The sequence below is a fragment of the Xyrauchen texanus genome, chromosome 13 (genome assembly GCF_025860055.1).
Source record: "Xyrauchen texanus isolate HMW12.3.18 chromosome 13, RBS_HiC_50CHRs, whole genome shotgun sequence".
Lineage (NCBI taxonomy): Eukaryota > Metazoa > Chordata > Actinopteri > Cypriniformes > Catostomidae > Xyrauchen > Xyrauchen texanus.
In genome coordinates, this window is record NC_068288.1 from 32123897 (window position 1) to 32141917 (window position 18021).

At 37.4% G+C, this 18021-nt stretch overlaps 1 protein-coding gene across 4 annotated transcripts in view; it reads left to right on the forward strand.

Moving 5' to 3' along the window:
* gabrb3 (gamma-aminobutyric acid type A receptor subunit beta3) overlaps positions 1–18021 on the forward strand; it is a 112394-nt gene that overhangs the window by 85677 nt on the left and 8696 nt on the right. For 2 of the 4 annotated variants that reach the window (XM_052140704.1, XM_052140706.1), the window contains 2 exons: positions 14504–14748; positions 16313–16393. In XM_052140704.1, the coding sequence (XP_051996664.1) occupies positions 14504–14748; positions 16313–16393 (326 nt within the window). The remainder of the gene's footprint in view (positions 1–14503; positions 14749–16312; positions 16394–18021) is intronic. The other 2 variants (XM_052140707.1, XM_052140708.1) reach the window with 1 other exon arrangement.

Genomic DNA, 18021 nt, shown 5'->3' on the forward strand with positions numbered 1-18021 from the left:
CAGACAGACTTCTCACAGAGAGAGACTGTTCGCTATGTGTGTTTTTCTAATGTGGGTAGAATGAGTACCACAGTATCTCCAGCTGCAGTGAGTAGCAGGACACAAACTCTGTTCTAAAACCTTCAGTACAGTAGTGAGCTGCCTACCTAGACAGTTTTTTAAAAAGCAAAGTAGTTGCATCCTGATGTGAATTATGTTCCAGAGGCAGTTCCTTCTAAGATTCCTTGTTTTGTCCAAATATAAATACAACATCTCATGTATCCTTCTCTGAGAAGAAAATCCCTAAATGCATTGCAAAAAGAGCTCTGTGGGGAAAAGAATCATCCAAGAAGTTAGACTAGAAATGTGTAATATACAGTATACTTGTATTACAGAGCTCTCTGAAATACTCAAATCTGATTGTTCAGTTGTGCCATCAAGTCTGATATTTCTGAAAAATGACCACACATTTACATTTACATTTATGCATTTGACAGACGCTTTTATCCAAAGCGACTTACAGAGCCCTTATTACAGGGACAATCCCCCTGAAGCAACCTGGAGTTAAGTGCCTTGCTCAAGGACACAATGGTGGTGGCTGTGGGGATCGAACCAGCAACCTTCTGATTACAAGTTATGCGCTTAGCCCACTACGCCACCACCACTCCATATTTGATGATAAAGTGATATTTCACCAGTCATCCAGATATTGCGAATCATCTTTCCTACTTTTTGTATTACTCTGCAATCTCTTCAAGAAAGCTAATAAAATAATTTCAACTACAATGTAAAAAACACAATTTCTTTGTTCAGTTATTTATTTGGCAAGTAGTCATGCAATAAGTGGGATAATGAGCAATCAGACACTCAATTTAACCAAATTAACTCCAACAGGTTTATCAGAGATTCTCACCTAATAACATAGTTTAAATGCATGGTGTTCACTGTCCGTTTCTGCATATCTTGGCGCCGTATTGTGTGGTCCATGCTGCATAATGCGGCAACTGATTTTAGCTTATCGTGGCCCATTCGGACCGTTTCACGGCCGACCCCTGCTCGGTTCTCCCGATGGCCAGTCCGACCCCTAATTGGCCCTAAAGTGCGTCGGCCCACCGGGAAAATGCCCGGTATGCCAGATTACCAAAAACACCTAGCAAATGTTTAATAATGTCATAGCAACCACCTAGCAAACCCTAGCAGCACCCTGTAACCACCCCAAATACCCTTCAATTGGATAAAGAAAAGTTTAATATATTTTGTACTTATTAATTTATTCATTGTTGTAGAACATTCAAAGGCATTTGAACAAACACATAGTTTTCACAATTTTTAACTCTTGAACATGTCAGAAATTAACAGCATGAGGGTTAATAAACAAACAAGGGGCAGAACTTTACGACTGACAAGCATTCCATATTATGCAGATCTTTTAGTGGCTTTTCTTAGTGCAGATTCTGTGTGAGCATGCTTATTTCAGTTAGGATTCTGTCTATTTAGACAGTTGACAGAAAGGCAGCCTACTAGGTTTTGGAACCAAGCTATTGAGAGCGGACACTTTTAAAGATAATTTCAGCATCACTGCCTCAAACCCACTCATTGTCTTTGTGGACACCCGTGAGTGTGCATGAGCTCATCTTTACAAAAGCTTGTACAGGAGAGTGTCTGATGTGCATGTACAGTATTAGCATCTGGGCATTTTTGTTAGTCATTGATCACAGACCAGAGTGCAATATTTTTTTAATCACATGTTTAATGTTTGTGAGATTGTGTATGCACCCAGGTGCAGAGAGAACTCTCTGAGATGGATATAATATGTTGGACGTGGGCCTGCATTAGGGAAACTGTCCTCATTAACCATGTTAAGCAGAGAAATGAGAATACTTTTCAAAGGGAGGGAGACCCCCCCACACACACACACCACCCATCTCACCTGCCTCTGTGCACCCCCCTCCCCCCTCTCACTTTTTTATTCCTTTTTACTTTATTTGTATTTTTCCGCTGTCCTCCCACAGCTAGGCAGCCAACTGAAAAAAGGGATCAATGCAGCTAGAAAACAATTACATTTAACTTCCATTCCAATCCCAGGGCATGCTGCAGCACAGATGAATCTCTGTTTTAAATGCCTCTGTCTCGCTGCCTCTCACTGCCTCGCTGACTCCATCATTCTCTGCAGCCACATCCGGCCCAGGCCTTATATCTTGCACTGCATTACTGCAGCACACTTAAAGACTTGAGTTATTTCAGAAAGGAAGTTATTAAATGATGCAAGAAGCAAGCATATTGAATGATGTAGATGATGTTTCCTTGATGCCTCTTCCGATTGTATTGTTTTGCTGACGTGGTCGAACGTGTAGATCTTTTCACAGGAGGTTATTGCCATGTTGGGAAAGCTATTTTTAAAGGGGTCATATAATGGTACATGCACTTTTTCAAGTTGATTGTACTGAAATGTGTGTTGGCTGTGCCTGTACACAACCATCCTATTATGATAAAAATCCATCCAGTGTTTTTGTTTTAATCTCCTTATATATTTTCCCCTGCCTCAAATTGAGCCGCTCGACCGTGTGATGTCACACGGTCGGACGCCCCTCCCAGGATTGTTGATTGACAGCAGTGTTTCAACACAGACCCGCCCTCGCTCGTGAGCGAGCTGTCAATCATAGTCCGTCATCATTGTTGATACACTGGAGCAGAATGGCGCCTAAGCGATTGTGGTGTTCTGTTCTTCGGTGTAATAACGAACACAGCAGTCATTTTGATGTTCCTAAATCTGAACCGCTGAAGACGCAGTGGCTGAGTTTTGTTTACGATGGGAATATTCCCCACGAGCAACGTCAATGCGTTCATGTTTGCGCAAATCATTTTTCACCAGACTGCTTTATAAACGAGGGTCAGTATAAAGCTGGTTTTGCTAAGAAGCTGCTGCTGAAAAAGATTCGGTACCAACTATTTATATTCCCTCTGCACCTCCAGAAGAAGTAAGTGTAACGTTTTATTAACCTTTATATTAATCTTTGCAAATCGCTTGCACGCTTCACAATGAATGTGGCTAATGTTTACACTCAGGGTACATTACGGCATGTTTTCCATAACGTTACGACGTTCTCAATATAATTCATAATCCCACGTTTATAATGAACAACGCGTTATGGTTATTGTGTTATTAAAAACTGTGTACGCAGGTGTTACAGTTAACATGGTAACACTAAGTTACACCTGGTTTACTTGTATGTTATTAAGAAGTAATGTCAAAAAAACAGTTATACGGAGAATAACTCCAGAACGGAGGGGCGGGGTGACCAAAGCTCATTATCATTTAAAGTCATATGCTCTGAAACAGTGTGCTGAAAACAGAGCTGTTTTTGAGAAGGTAAAATTAGTGTTTTCTTAAAATAGTAATGAGAATTTTTAATAAAAGTATATTACAAAGTTTTCATTTAGACCCTAAAGATTCATATTAACTTGTACAAAAATGGCATTATATGACCCCTTTAAACTATAACTTGGCAATATACAAGGTACTTGTAATAGTAGTTACACTATATTTAAGATACACTTTTTATAAAGTAGTTACCTGCACTACAAGTTACTAAAAACAACAAAATTAAAACTATTTAAGACAGCAATATATTTTCAAACACATAACTATGAAAATGCAAAAAGTTCTGCAGTCTAAAAATACTTTTAAGTTCAAACAGGAGATAAAAAATAGTAAAAAGTTTCGGCTGTCTGCCTTCGTCAGTGTAACAATGAACTTGTTATATATAGTTATATAGAAAGAACACTCTACAAATCTTCAGGTGATCATAATCAAATAATCAAACAATCAATTCTCAGACTCCAGTTCAATTCCACATGGAACAACAAATAAACACATAACATAACTATCCTTTAAAGCTGCACTACGGAATTTTGTACTCAGTAGTGACAACTGTGGTTAAAACCTAAAATTGCAAGAAACTTGTGGAGGAACATTTTATGTGAGTGATAATTCTGCGCTGTTCTTCTGTGTGGATAAATCTTATTTTGAGGACTCTGAGATATTTAAATGCAGAGCAGGTGTCATGACATGCTATTTTCATGTTGATATTCATGATTTTCATGATATTATGTTATTCGTTTAAACATTTAGAACCAAGATATTAATTTTGGGAAGATGAACAACACTCTTTATTACATATTTTAATAGGATTATTCAAATGTTTAATCCACTACACATTAATGTTTATATTGTACTACACATTTTAATTTAAAAGGCGAAACTCGTGAAATGGATGATATTAGTTCAATTGAAGACACTTTATTTATATTACAATCTACAGCCTCAGTGGACAATGCAAGTGCACTGTAAAGCTGCGTTCACACTGCCAGCGACACGCAGAGACAAAATAATCTCATCTCATTCATTTTCAATGAGAGCTGGCGACTTCCGGCAACAAGTGCGACGGCGACCGTTGGCGACTGGATGTGGGCTTGTCCAGTGATGCAACAAAGTGGAGAAATGTTTAACTTTATGCAAATGAAGAGCGACTTTCAGGAGCGACAGCCAATATGAGAGAAGATGGTAGAGATCACGTGATCCTAATATTTTAATAATAATATTAATTGTAAAGAAACAGTGCTGTTTAGACTCTCCAAACACACCACTAGCGACCTAACCGCCAGCCACTGGTGACATGCAGTCGCCAGTAGCTGGCTACTGTGAACGCTGCTGAATACTACAGTAGTAGGTCTGTGTACTTCCAACAATAAGACTATAATATAAAAAATGTAAAACATGCCTTCAATACTTATGAGAATGAAATAAACTTTATTGACCATGAAAATAAGAAGCAGCAATAAGCAATATGACAATTACAAAAATAAACATTAAATTGTTTCTTTGGCAGTAAACTTATAATAGAGAAATGGTTACACACTACAAACTTGAGATGAGCATACATTCATGGGGAACAACCTTGTGCCTATAGTGGATTTTAGATGCATTTTTAAAATATCTGCTCTCTTTAAACAGACTATAAAAGGACAATGGAAAGTGAAAACAACTTGTGCATTTCTGTGACAGTGGCACACATGCACTAAGGAACACACATACTTAGGGAACCTCGTAACTGTTATAAAATACTCAGAAGTCATGAAAATTTGTTACTTTAACTTCATCTGAAAAAAGAAGCTTGTGAACATATTGTGATCATTAAACACATGAGAGACGTTTGATTCATTAAAGCATGACAACCAATATAAGCTTCAACAACCCTACGAGAAAACGTATCTAAGCATAATAGCAGGTAAACAACTTTGCCAAACATTTAAAAACAGTAAAATATAAATTAGAAGAGTGATTTCATGCTGTAGCTTAACAGCTGTTGCACTCGCTTACCTCTTTCCTGACACTCACTGGAGTCACGCCACAGCTGGAACTTCTCTCCAAACGTTCGGACATGAAGTAAACGCACATGGACGAATGATGAATGACGTATGCTTGTGATTTCGCAACAAATCTGACTGACAGCTCAAAAAAGAAATATCATTATTGTAGTCTTACCATAGTGAATCGGGATAAGACAAGTGCAGGGGTTTGAACATGGATTTTTCTTTTTATGTACTCCTTCAATGATGAAATGTTGTTAATTGTAACCAATGAAATCTCAAAATAATTTTGTCATTTAATCAGAGCCATATTTTCCTGGAACAAAGAGGTTTTTGAATGGATGAACTCAATTAGGGAGATAGCTGACAGCATTCAACCCCCCAAAAAAGCATTTCCACCATATTACATAATTAAAAACAAATAAATAAATACATAAAAATAATACAGCAGTATTTAGATTATGAAGTGAATGCATTTTTTAAATGTAAAATAAAAACCTTTTCCAAAAGTATAGTCACAAGACATACATATTATGTGTAAACATGATTTTAGTTTGATAAAATCACTTACTAACCTTTTCTGTGTAAAGTTATAGCCAATTTTACATCGTCATGGCAATGAAGATGTAAAATTGACTGTAAAACCCTAAAATAACTTTAACTGTAAAAATGACTATTTAAACTTTACAGCTCAAATAATCTGAGTTCTAACAGAAGAGTTATTGGAAGTGCTTTTATGAATGAATGAATGAATTAATTAATGAACGTTCTGACACTGCACTCAAAGCACTTTACACAGTGAACTGGGGACTCTCCTCAACCCCCACCAGTGTGCAGCATGTGTGATGAGATGGCAGCCACAGTGCATCAGTACACTCACCACACACCAGCTATTGGTGGAGAGGAGAGAGTAGAGTTATAGATTCAGTGAATGGATGGGGATTATTAGGAGGCCATAAATTGAGAAGGGCCAATGGGGGGAATTAGGCCAGTAGGGTAACACCCCTACTCTTTACAAGAAGTGCCCTGGGATTTTTACTGACCACAGAGAGTCAGGACCTCGGTTTAAAATCTCATCTGAAGGACGGTGCCTTTTTACAGTACAGTGTCCTCGTCACTATGCTGGGGCATTAGGACCCACACAGGGTGAGCACCCCCTGATGGCCTCCATAATACCTCTTCCAGCAGCAAACGTAGTTTTCCCCAGGACGTCTCTTATCCAGGTACTGACCAGGATCAACCCTGCTTAGCTTCTGCCTAAGCTTAGCTTAGCCACTGGTCTTGAGCTACAGGGTGATATGTCTACAGGATTAATTATATTAATTATGCTGGAAATTATAAACTTCACATTTCTGTATTTAAATCCTCCAAAAATTGGCCACATTCACTTCTATTGTAAGTGCATCACTGTGACCTTAATTGTTGCTTTTTTTAAAGAAAATGAGGGACAAGTCGAAATATGTTTTTGTGGTAATCAACATTATGCCACAAATGCTGTCGACTGAGCTTAACTTGTATTGAACCTGGAATATACGTTTAAGCTAGTAGCATTGCTCCTTTCATTAATCCCCAACACTTGATTATTGTAATCTAAAGACTGGAGAGCATATTGAAAATGAGCTACATTTGCCATCTAACACAGCAACTTACTAGAAATTCTTTAAAAGTGGTCTATACACATAATTTCTGGTCAAGGTGCCTGAAAGCACTCTGAAATAGAACTTGAGTGCTTGCCAATTTTCAAAATCGAACTCAAAAGAACTTACATCCCACAATACACACTGCCGACAGGTCTGTGTAAATGTAGATGTTTGTTCTGGTTAGGTAACTCCACTGCGCTGAACTCGCTGTGCTGAAGAGTTTGATCCTCCCTTGCTGTGTCCTGGTCATGCTCAAATCGATGCAGTGCGCTCCATGTGCATCCCTCTTCTTCACACCAGAACACTGCTTCTGAGTTTATGTAAGCTAGGACAGGCATCCATCTGCCCACACATGTCCTCTCTCACTCTGGGGACTCAGACCTTTCTAGTGAAAACACTGTAGGAGTAAAGTGACAAGACCGTTTCCTTTGATCTCTATGGTTGTTACAGTCTGTTCTACATTCTGATATTATACTCCAAAAATAGCTTGTGAGAAAAAAAAGGTCTTTGAAAAATATTGTGTATTTCTATGATTCCATTTCTAGAGCTGCTGATGCTACTTTATGTAAGCTTAATTCCAAGATTGCATACATTTACTAGTTTTCAGTTTAACCTTTTTTAGAGATCTCTTTATTATCTCTATTGTCTCTCCTAGACAGTAATGGAGAGGAAATGGGGAGTTTTGTCTCAAGCCTCCATTACTTTTTTTTTATTTTTACCTTGAGAAATACAAGAAAAAAAAGTAAGAAAAAAAAACTGTATTCTTATGTTACTCTAGAGTTTCATAAGAGATCTTAATAATGACTCAAAGGTTCAGGTTGCCAAGACACCAGATTCTTCAATCAAACATCAAAATTTGACAATAACCAAGTTATTTGGTCTATGCTGGCTACATGCATTTTATTGCTACTTGTTTGGTGTCAAAATTCTTCTAATTTGTGTCCTTATATTTATTTGAAATAATTTTAAGAGAAACATTTGAGACAAAATTGATATTTAAAGGTATAGGTCACAATATCTTTTTATTCTGTCATTTACTCACCCTCATATTGTTCCAAACCTGTATGATTTTCTTTCTTCATGGACCGCAAGAGGATACAATGTTGACATTTCTCTTTTTCCCACACAATGAACATGAATGGTGACTGGGGTTGTCAGTCGCTAACATTCTGCCTAACTTCTCTATTTGTGCTCCATCAAAGAAGAAAGTCATACAAATTTAGAACAACATTAGGGTGAACAAATTATGACAGAATTGGAAACAATTTCAATTAAATCTTTTCACATGGGAAAAAAAAACTATGTGCAAACTCTAAACCATCCTAAGCAAAAAGTCCATAAATAAAATAATTGAAAACTTATTATGAAATATGCATGACTGTATGTCAGCCAAAATCGAGGAAGTAGAAAATTCACATCATAATCTTGCACTGAAATCACTTTGTTCAGCGTTGAAACCTGCTCACTGCAGCATTAGGTTGAACACCCGCTCTGAATTATTAAAGCCATTTAAATAGCCAGGAGTGGAGGGACAAAATGAAAAACATATAAATTCTTTTAAAAATCCACTGTCTGACATGTTCTGGAGAGTCAAAGTCATGGTTGCAAAGTTCATGGATTGTAATTCCAATCATTTTGCTAAATGTAACTTTAAATGTTAATGTGCAGCTGCTCAGGGTAGAAACTAGGACATGCCTGCTTTGCAGGCAGTAGACAAGTCCTCTTTCTCGTTAATGAGGTAATCACTTTCCTTAGGGAGTGTGAATGTGATGGAGACATGGTCACCTGTAAAGCACGCTGCCCTGCACTTATTACACTTTAATTAGTGGAAAAGCCCAAAGTAACAGACTGCAACTCTAATGCCCAAGATCTGAGCTAAGATCAGGCTTGTCATAACATTGTCAGGGTGTATGCTCATCACCTCTTTTAATCTTCTGAGAGCTCTTATAGGTGTGAGATGTGATTTGAGGAGGAAGTTGGCTGTTCATTTGAGAAATTAACTCATATCTGATTTACCCTTGGGTCTGAGTTTGTTTAAAAGAGGTCAGTTCATTGCAGAGCAAAAGCAATGTTGACTGCTTTGTTTTCTTGCTCCAGTCAGGAATAGGCACGTATATGTCCTACAACAGTTACAGCAGAGTCAGCAACAAACCTGCTGTTTCAAGAAGTGTTAATCAAGAGCTGATGCTTGTAATGCAGAAGATGAATAGATGATTTTGTCATTATTTCATCCTAACCCATATGACTTTCTTTATTAAATAAAATACAAAATTATTACATCTGAAAACTGCTTTTCATGCTCTTTTCCCTACAATTACGGTGAAACTTCAAAAGGATCCAAAAGCAACAATACAAATTCTAAGACTCTGAAGCCATGCGATGGCATTGTGTCAGACATAGAATAAATTATTATAAAGACTATTATATGTTATTATGTGTATAAGTCAAATGTTTAAGTCATCCATTCACAAAACCAATCTGGGGCGCGTTTCCCATTCAATGACGTAACTCACTGCATAAGCAACATACACTCACCTAAAGGATTATTAGGAACACCATACTAATACTGTGTTTGACCCCCTTTCGCCTTCAGAACTGCCTTAATTCTACGTGGCATTCATTCAACAAGGTGCCGAAAGCATTCTTTAGAAATGTTGGCCCATATTGATAGGATAGCATCTTGCAGTTGATGGAGATTTGTGGGATGCACATCCAGGGCACGAAGCTCCCGTTCCACCACATCCCAAAGATGCTCTATTGGGTTGAGATCTGGTGACTGTGGGGGCCATTTTAGTACAGTGAACTCATTGTCATGTTCAAGAAACCAATTTGAAATGATTCGAGCTTTGTGACATGGTGCATTATCCTGCTGGAAGTAGCCATCAGAGGATGGGTACATGGTGGCCATAAAGGGATGGACATGGTCAGAAACAATGCTCAGGTAGGCCGTGACATTTAAACGATGCCCAATTGGCACTAAGGGGCCTAAAGTGTGCCAAGAAAACATCCCCCACACCATTACACCACCACCACCAGCCTGCACAGTGGTAACAAGGCATGATGGATCCATGTTCTCATTCTGTTTACGTCAAATTCTGACTCTACCATCTGAATGTCTCAACAGAAATTGAGACTCATCAGACCAGGCAAAATTTTTCCAGTCTTCAACTGTCCAATTTTGGTGAGCTCTTGCAAATTGTAGCCTCTTTTTCCTATTTGTAGTGGAGATGAGTGGTACCCGGTGGGGTCTTCTGCTGTTGTAGCCCATCCGCCTCAAGGTCGTGTGTGTTGTGGCTTCACAAATGCTTTGCTGCATACCTCGGTTGTAACGAGTGGTTATTTCAGGCAAAGTCGCTCTTCTATCAGCTTGAATCAGTCGGCCCATTCTCCTCTGACCTCTAGCATCAACAAGGCATTTTCACCCACAGGACTGCCGCATACTGGATGTTTTTCCCTTTTCACACCATTCTTTGTAAACCCTAGAAATGATTGTGCGTGAAAATCCCAGTAACTGAGCAGATTGTGAAATACTCAGACCGGCCCGTCTGGCACCAACAACCATGCCACGCTCAAAATTGCTTAAATCACCTCTCTTTCCCATTCTGACATTCAGTTTGGAGTTCAGGAAATTGTCTTGACCAGGACCACACCCCTAATTGTATTGAAGCAACTACCATGTGATTGGTTGATTAGATAATTGCATTAATGAGAAATTGAACAGGTGTTCCTAATAATCCTTTAGGTGAGTGTAGTATGATGCGTCATTGTAGAAACTAACTAGCTAATCACAACTATGGGAGGAGGGGCTCGCTGCCGGCCACCTGGAGTAGTGGAGCCGCTGCCAGGGGCGGAGGGACTCGCTACCGGCCACCAGAAGACAGAGGGGCGTTCCATCCACCAGTGGTCGGAGGACTCGCCCATTTTAAACCTTGTTACAGCCACTCTCTGCAAAACCCTAGAAAATTGTATTTTCTTAAATGCATGCAAACGTGGTCAATGTCCTGACAAAATAGATATATCTGGAATGAAAGATATAGAAGACTCAATGATGTGAAATGATGTCCACACAGCAAATTAATAAGGAACCATTCTTCTAACCATGGGTAAAGAGCTGTAGTTCCAACCTCACACTAGCTTTTGATTTGGAAACTCCAAATCGTTGATGGTAACTATGATGGTAAAAATGGTGACCATAGTTGGCTAACGATGCTTTTGGGAAATGCACCCCTGAATGATTCGTTCACAAATATGACTGATCTTAGAGATTCTGTATGGTATCAGATGGTAATACTATGGTAATTGTAGATATACCATGGAACTGAATGATTGCCATATTCATATACCATTGTTATTTCTACGAAAAGCCAACATACTACAAAAAATTTTTATAAATCCAATAGATTTACCATGCTATATGCAAAGCTACAATTGGAGTAATGGTTTACCCATAACTCAAACTATATTCTGTCACGGGAAGCAGAGGCAGGACCCAAATACAAACACAAACTCCCACAATGGGGAAAGACAATAAACGTGAAAAAAGTAATCCAGGCTGGTGCAGGGGAAACAGGACATCCAGAACGACCGTACCAAACAGGGCAGTGATCGTGAAGAGGACCAAACATACAATAAACATGACCAACCAACTAGACCGACTGGAAAACAAGACGAACTGGCTCTGAACAGCAAACACGAGGAGACTAAAATAGGGAGAGAAATCAACAGGTTAACAAGACAGGACAGGTGTGACTAATAAACTAATAATGAGCAATCAAGGTGGCGGGGTATTACGTAGAGTGACATGCGGAGATATGGAAACAAAACAAAGCCATGTGCTCTCATAAGACAACAAAACAGCGAATGGCATGAGCACACATTGCCAAGACAATAAGGCAATATACGGCCATGTCAACCGACAAACAAGACAAGAGAATGCGTAGCAATGGCAAACAAAACGATGCTACGCATTCTCACACTAAACGAAACCTGTGCGTACATTGAGAGGCAAACGCCACGCGATGCATGCAACAGGCGACAAAAACAAGACAGGACACCTGTGCGAGAGTTCGGCCACACACAAACCCAAAATATTAGACCAAAATTAATGAACCTAAGCACAACGAGAAGACAGCATGTGACGTGAGCGTGACACGAGGCGCAGCCGTGTTCGTGAGAGACAGACATAAACTATTGACGCAAGTACATGCTGCCAAAATGACATAAGCGCGATGCACCCATGTCAATAACAGACAGACATGGAGCACGAATGTCCGGATCCCGACACAGACTGAAACAAAACCAGACATGAAGTCGGAACCCAGACACCATACTCCAGACATGAAATAAGATGGACCAAAGAGTGCACAGCAGGGAATACAACCGAAATTGTGTGCTCACACAAAGACAGACACAGAAACACAAGACAGACATGGGACGATGATGCCACAGTCCGGTCAGTCAAAAACAGTGACTTTGTTCCTCACTCAAAATTTTGCAGAAAGGAAGAAATACTAAACAAGCAGGGCAAAACAAGAAAATTATTCACAATGAACTGAATGGTTGAACCATATATGGTTATGGCAACCTCAAATTAAACTGTCAAAACATGCTAAATGTAATGTCTAACATTGGATTTCATATTTTTCGCATACTGATAGTGATTTTTTTTAATTCTTGAGGAAATCTCTTGAAAGCAGTGATAAAAAAAAACATCAAGATGTCGCCCAATGTCTTCCTTCAATGTCTACAAAGAAAGAATGGAGACATCTTATAGAGTGGGTGTTTGAGCAGTATGATTGTGTTATTTTCTGTGAGTGTGTGTTTTTGTGTGTGTGTTTGTACATTTCAGAGTGGGTGTTCGAGTAGTTGGAGTATTGCTTCTCTTTGAACTCTCAGTGCCACTGACTCGGATTGACTCACAGTATAAACAGAATAGAGGATCAGAGCATAGAATCAAATATCTAAATTCATAAAAATTATTATACATTTTTTTTTTTTCAAGCATACAGTTTATATAATTTAAACTATAAAGAAAAGACATTCTAATAATTTAAAATGAATAACATTTGGGGGAGATAATGAGCATTAGGGGAAGCAGCAGGATAGATGGGAAAACAGTGCTGGGGTGTTCTCTTCAGCTGTAGCCAAGTTTGTTGATCAGCCATGCTGTTTTATATACTGTATGTTATTCCCACTTTCTCAGATCTGGCCTCAGAACAAATGAATCCAATATAATCAGCTAATTAGGTCAGTGCTCGCATAATGCGTAATATACAAAAGGGTGCAGTAAGGTTCCAATTAAAGTTCTTGGGGCTATCAGCTATGGGGAAAAAACAGCATTATATTTAATATTTAATTGAATTATGAAGTTAACTGTGTTTCTGCCATCATAAGTGGATTATTCCTGACTAGATTTGACGGTGCTGTGGTTGTGTAATTCCGTTTACTAAGCAGGGCTCTGATCTGGCATTTTAAACATTGTGACAGCATTCAATCTGTAGCACCCATTCTCAGAGTCCAGATTCATGGTGGGCGTTAGAACAGAGGTGTCAGAAGAGAGCAGTTTCTTCCTGGCTGAGTCCTTGTCTGAAATTTCAGTCTCTATATGTTCTCCCTTCCAAGAGCTTATACTTTCAGACCAACTTTCTGTGTAAACTTAAAGGAATAGTTCACGCAAACATGAACATTATGTAATCATTTACATGTTGTTCCAAACCCCAAATGATCTTATTTGTTTTCCATACAACATCAATGAAGCTTAAAAAGGATACAAAAGCACCATAAAAAGGGGTCCATACATCTTGTGCATTTCATTCCAAGTCTTCTGAAGCTGTATGATCATACAGACCAAATTTTAAGTTAGTATTTACTGACAGTTTTGTCCCCCTTAGCTCTCCTTAGCATGTTCACAAGAGTTCATGAGAGAAGTAGCAATGTCTGAATCGTGAACGAGTCAAATCTTTGGTTTTCAAAACTGGTCTGATTGAATCATTCTTAACTAGAACTGATTCGGTTCTTTAGTTCAGATGAACACAATGATCCTTCCACAGTGGTTAACAGAGATAACAATTAATGGTGAATAATGACTTAAATTTTGGCCTTTCCTCACACAAAGCTAACATACATTACAGTATGGATTCAGAAGCCTTGGAATAAAGCACATTGTGCACGTTGTGGAGTTGTAAGGACCACTTTTATGATGCCTTTATGATGCTTTTTTGTCCTTTTTGAAGCTTTAAAACTTCAGTCCACATTCATTTTAATTGTATAAAAAAAGAGCATGGAGTTTTCATTTACTTTTCTATTGTGTTCCATGGAAGAAAGAAAGTAATTCTGGTTAGAAAAGACGTGAGTAAATTCTAACAGTATGTTCATTCTTGGGAAGGCAAAGACTTTCATTGTACAGATAGATGTTGGCATTGGACAGCTTAAATTCAATTTGCATAGCCATGATTCAAGTGCCACAGTTGATCTGCATGAAATTTAAATGAAAAACAATTGCTTAAATTCCACAGGTATCACAACTGTGCTGACCATGACCACCATCAACACCCATTTGAGAGAAACACTTCCGAAGATCCCATATGTCAAAGCCATAGACATGTATCTGATGGGCTGCTTCGTCTTTGTCTTCTTGGCTTTGCTGGAATATGCTTTTGTCAACTACATTTTCTTTGGACGAGGCCCTCAGATGCAGAAGAAATTGGCTGAGAAAGCTGAGAAAGTAAACAACGACCGCAACAAATACGACGGCAACAAGGTAAAGGATTTTTTTATCTATTATAGTGTCACTGCAGTAAATAGCTCTATTGTGATCTAAAAAATTAGTATGTGTGTTTTTTTATGTTCGTATTTACAGTTGCACAGAAAATATTGTTACAGTGGTCCTTTGGAGGCTTGACACTGTTAGACAACTATAGGAATATTAACTAAAGTTAAACATTTATGAAAATGTTGAATACAAAATGAAATGCATACATTCCTCAAAAATAAGTAACAGCATTTGCTGAAAACACAATAGCATTAAAGAAATGTGCTGAAATACAGAATTTAGTAAGAGAAGTGATCTAGGCAATTAGGGGAGATACAGTGTGGAATTGGTTTGGTTTACAACTGGCAAAATTAAACATAAGCCAAGAATTAGAAACCTGCTGACACTGCACCACACCATTACAAATTATCCCTAACTTGAAAAAATGAAAAAATAAAAACAAGTTTTTTTTGGGATCATATATTAATAACATTCTTAATGTTAAGAATTTTAAAGCTCTCTATAATAATGTTTGTCCATTTGGCAGAAATCGGCAGCTATAATGCAAGATTCTAAAGATTCATATCTTTTAGAAAACACTTTATTCTTGTCTTTTAGCAAACAGTACAATTAAAATTAAAAAGCAACTGCAAGAATGTTTGGCATAAATATATGAAACAAAAAATAAAATGATTAATTTTATTTACACGCAACAGACTAGTTTTAATGAAAAATATATCTATAAGTACTATTTTTAAAAGTCTAAATATAAAGATTTCTGTGTTTTTGTTTATTTGTTTTTATTTATTTTTTTGGTGGGTGGGGGGTGGGGGTGGTTTGTTTTGTTTTTGTTTTCATTCTTTTGAATGTTGCCATTTCCGTGTGGTTCTGTGTGTACTGTATGTAATTTCAGTTTATGGTGCTTTTTTGTTGACCAATCACATTGTGTTTTGGTGTGCTAAGTGTGTAACTGTTTTCAGAATTGTGGCTTTTCCCGAAAGGTTTTTGTTAATGATGTGTTATGTCTTTCGCTAATGCAAATATTGCGGTTAACCGCCCAGAGCCACTGTAGCTGCCTTGGATCATCATAGATTAAATTATAAAATTAACTTAAGATAAAATGTATTTCTTGCAGACACTACCTAATTGTGGGAGAACAAAGCTCTTAAATATTAAGACAAGAGCTATTAAGTTATGTAGGTGATACTTAGAATTTACAGTCAGATAATAATAAGGATGTTTCTTAAACAAATAAAATGCAGCAAAGATACCATTATTTCTCGCTATTGCTCTCCCTGTCCTAATGAATGTCGATAGACATACTATAAAAGATTTGAAGTCTCTGGGGTCACACTGTTTTCCCTCATGTGCTTAACCCAGGAATATTGTGTTAGAAATATGGCCACATTTGTATGTGAATAATTAATCAATAAAAATAATGTTCTGTAATTAGATGTTTTGTTGAATGCATATTCGGTACACTTTTAGGCTAAAGTTGAGATTTATTCTGAGGTAAAATCTTTGAGTTGAAGCTCAGATGAAGAGAAACTTTTGTTTGTGTTTTTCTGACCAGTCTGTTCAGGAAGGAGGCAATTGCAAGCCATCATCCGTTAAACAGTCCAATCAGGTACAAGGCCACCGTCACTCACGAGGGGTGAGTGTATTTATTGCTGACTGTTGTGTCAACATTTTCAAGCTTCCTCCAGATCTTCTCCAGCCACTTTTCCGATAAATACTTTCCCTCTTATTTAGTATAGAATACATGCTCAAGCCTGTCTTGCCATACATTTTGTGTATTGGTGATGGAGTTGCCTTGTCCCATAATGCATTTGTACCTTCCTACTATTTTCTCAGTATGCGATATGTGATTTCTGATCCAGTTAAAAGATCAGCAATATTATCATAATTCCATATACTTACATGCCTGTCAGACATACTGGTTCAATACACTAGCCAATTATCTCATACCATACTATACCATGCTCGTGTTCTATTGTTGTTCTCTCATCTGACATCACAAACACTGATCAAGATTATAATACGCTTGAGCTTTAATGATATTTCTGATAGAATGCATTTCTGAATTGTTTATTACTGCAGAGACTCAGAGGTGATATTAAATAAACAATTAATCTTATGGAGGGGCCTCCTCTTGAGAAATAATCTTGTTGATATTGTTCAGAGGAATACCAATAACGGTTATTCTGTCAATTAGCATTCTTATTTTTTATTTTTTTTTACTTTTACTTTTTCCAAACTGATTATTTCAATATGTTTGTTTTAAGGAATCTGTAAAAAAAAAAAAAAAGTAGCCCCTAGTAGCCCCCTTGTGTCATGGTACATATTCTAATTTGATTAATTTTTAGTACAATAGTAAATAAACAGTTTCGTTTTATTTAAATAAACAGTTTAAAATGACAGTTATTTTTTCTGTTGCCACAAAAAAATGTGTTTTGTGTTTGTGCCTTATCATTCACACACTGTGTTTAGATCTTTCTTTGGATTGATAAAAATAAGAACATAAGAAATGTATTGCTTAGTTTATGTTCACATGTCACTCACAATTACAGTTTTGCATCTCCAGTACCACCATGTAGAATTATCTTTTTACAAGCATGCATAAAATGATCCTTATGTAGTTACCAACTTGCCTATTCTTATTTACAGTGGCCATAAGTAAGCTCATTAACGAAACAAAGACATTTACAGTATAACCTAAATATAATTTGCATCCTCAGCAATCTAAAAGTTTACAGCCCAACAATTTGAGACAATAACAATTGGACAACTTTAATGTATTGTTTCGACCATAAAACTGTTACTACGTTCATGCTTTAGCATCGGGGTGTAAAGAGTACTGAAAAATCGTACTCAAGTAAAAGTACTGTTACTTCCCAAAACTTTTTGTGTGAGTTGAGTACCTGTCCTAAAAACCACTCAAGTAAGAATAAAAGAGTAGCTCATTTAAAGTAGTTATAATTAGTGTTGACGATTGAGATGCAAAATCTATGTTTCGTTATAATAAACACTGTATGCTGCAATTTCAAAATGTTCAAAATATTTAATATCCCATTTTAAGGTTTGTCAAAAAGAATGAAAAATATAGCCTAGCCTTTTCTGTAATGAAGAAAACTACATGTGTCTGGTTCCAAAAAGTAACAGGGAGACATAATAAAAGAGATGAAAAGATGAACATTTTATTTTGAAAACAATGATCACCATTTTAAATCATAATGTATGACGCAATTACATTAAAATCAGTTTATGTGTAGGGTCTAATTG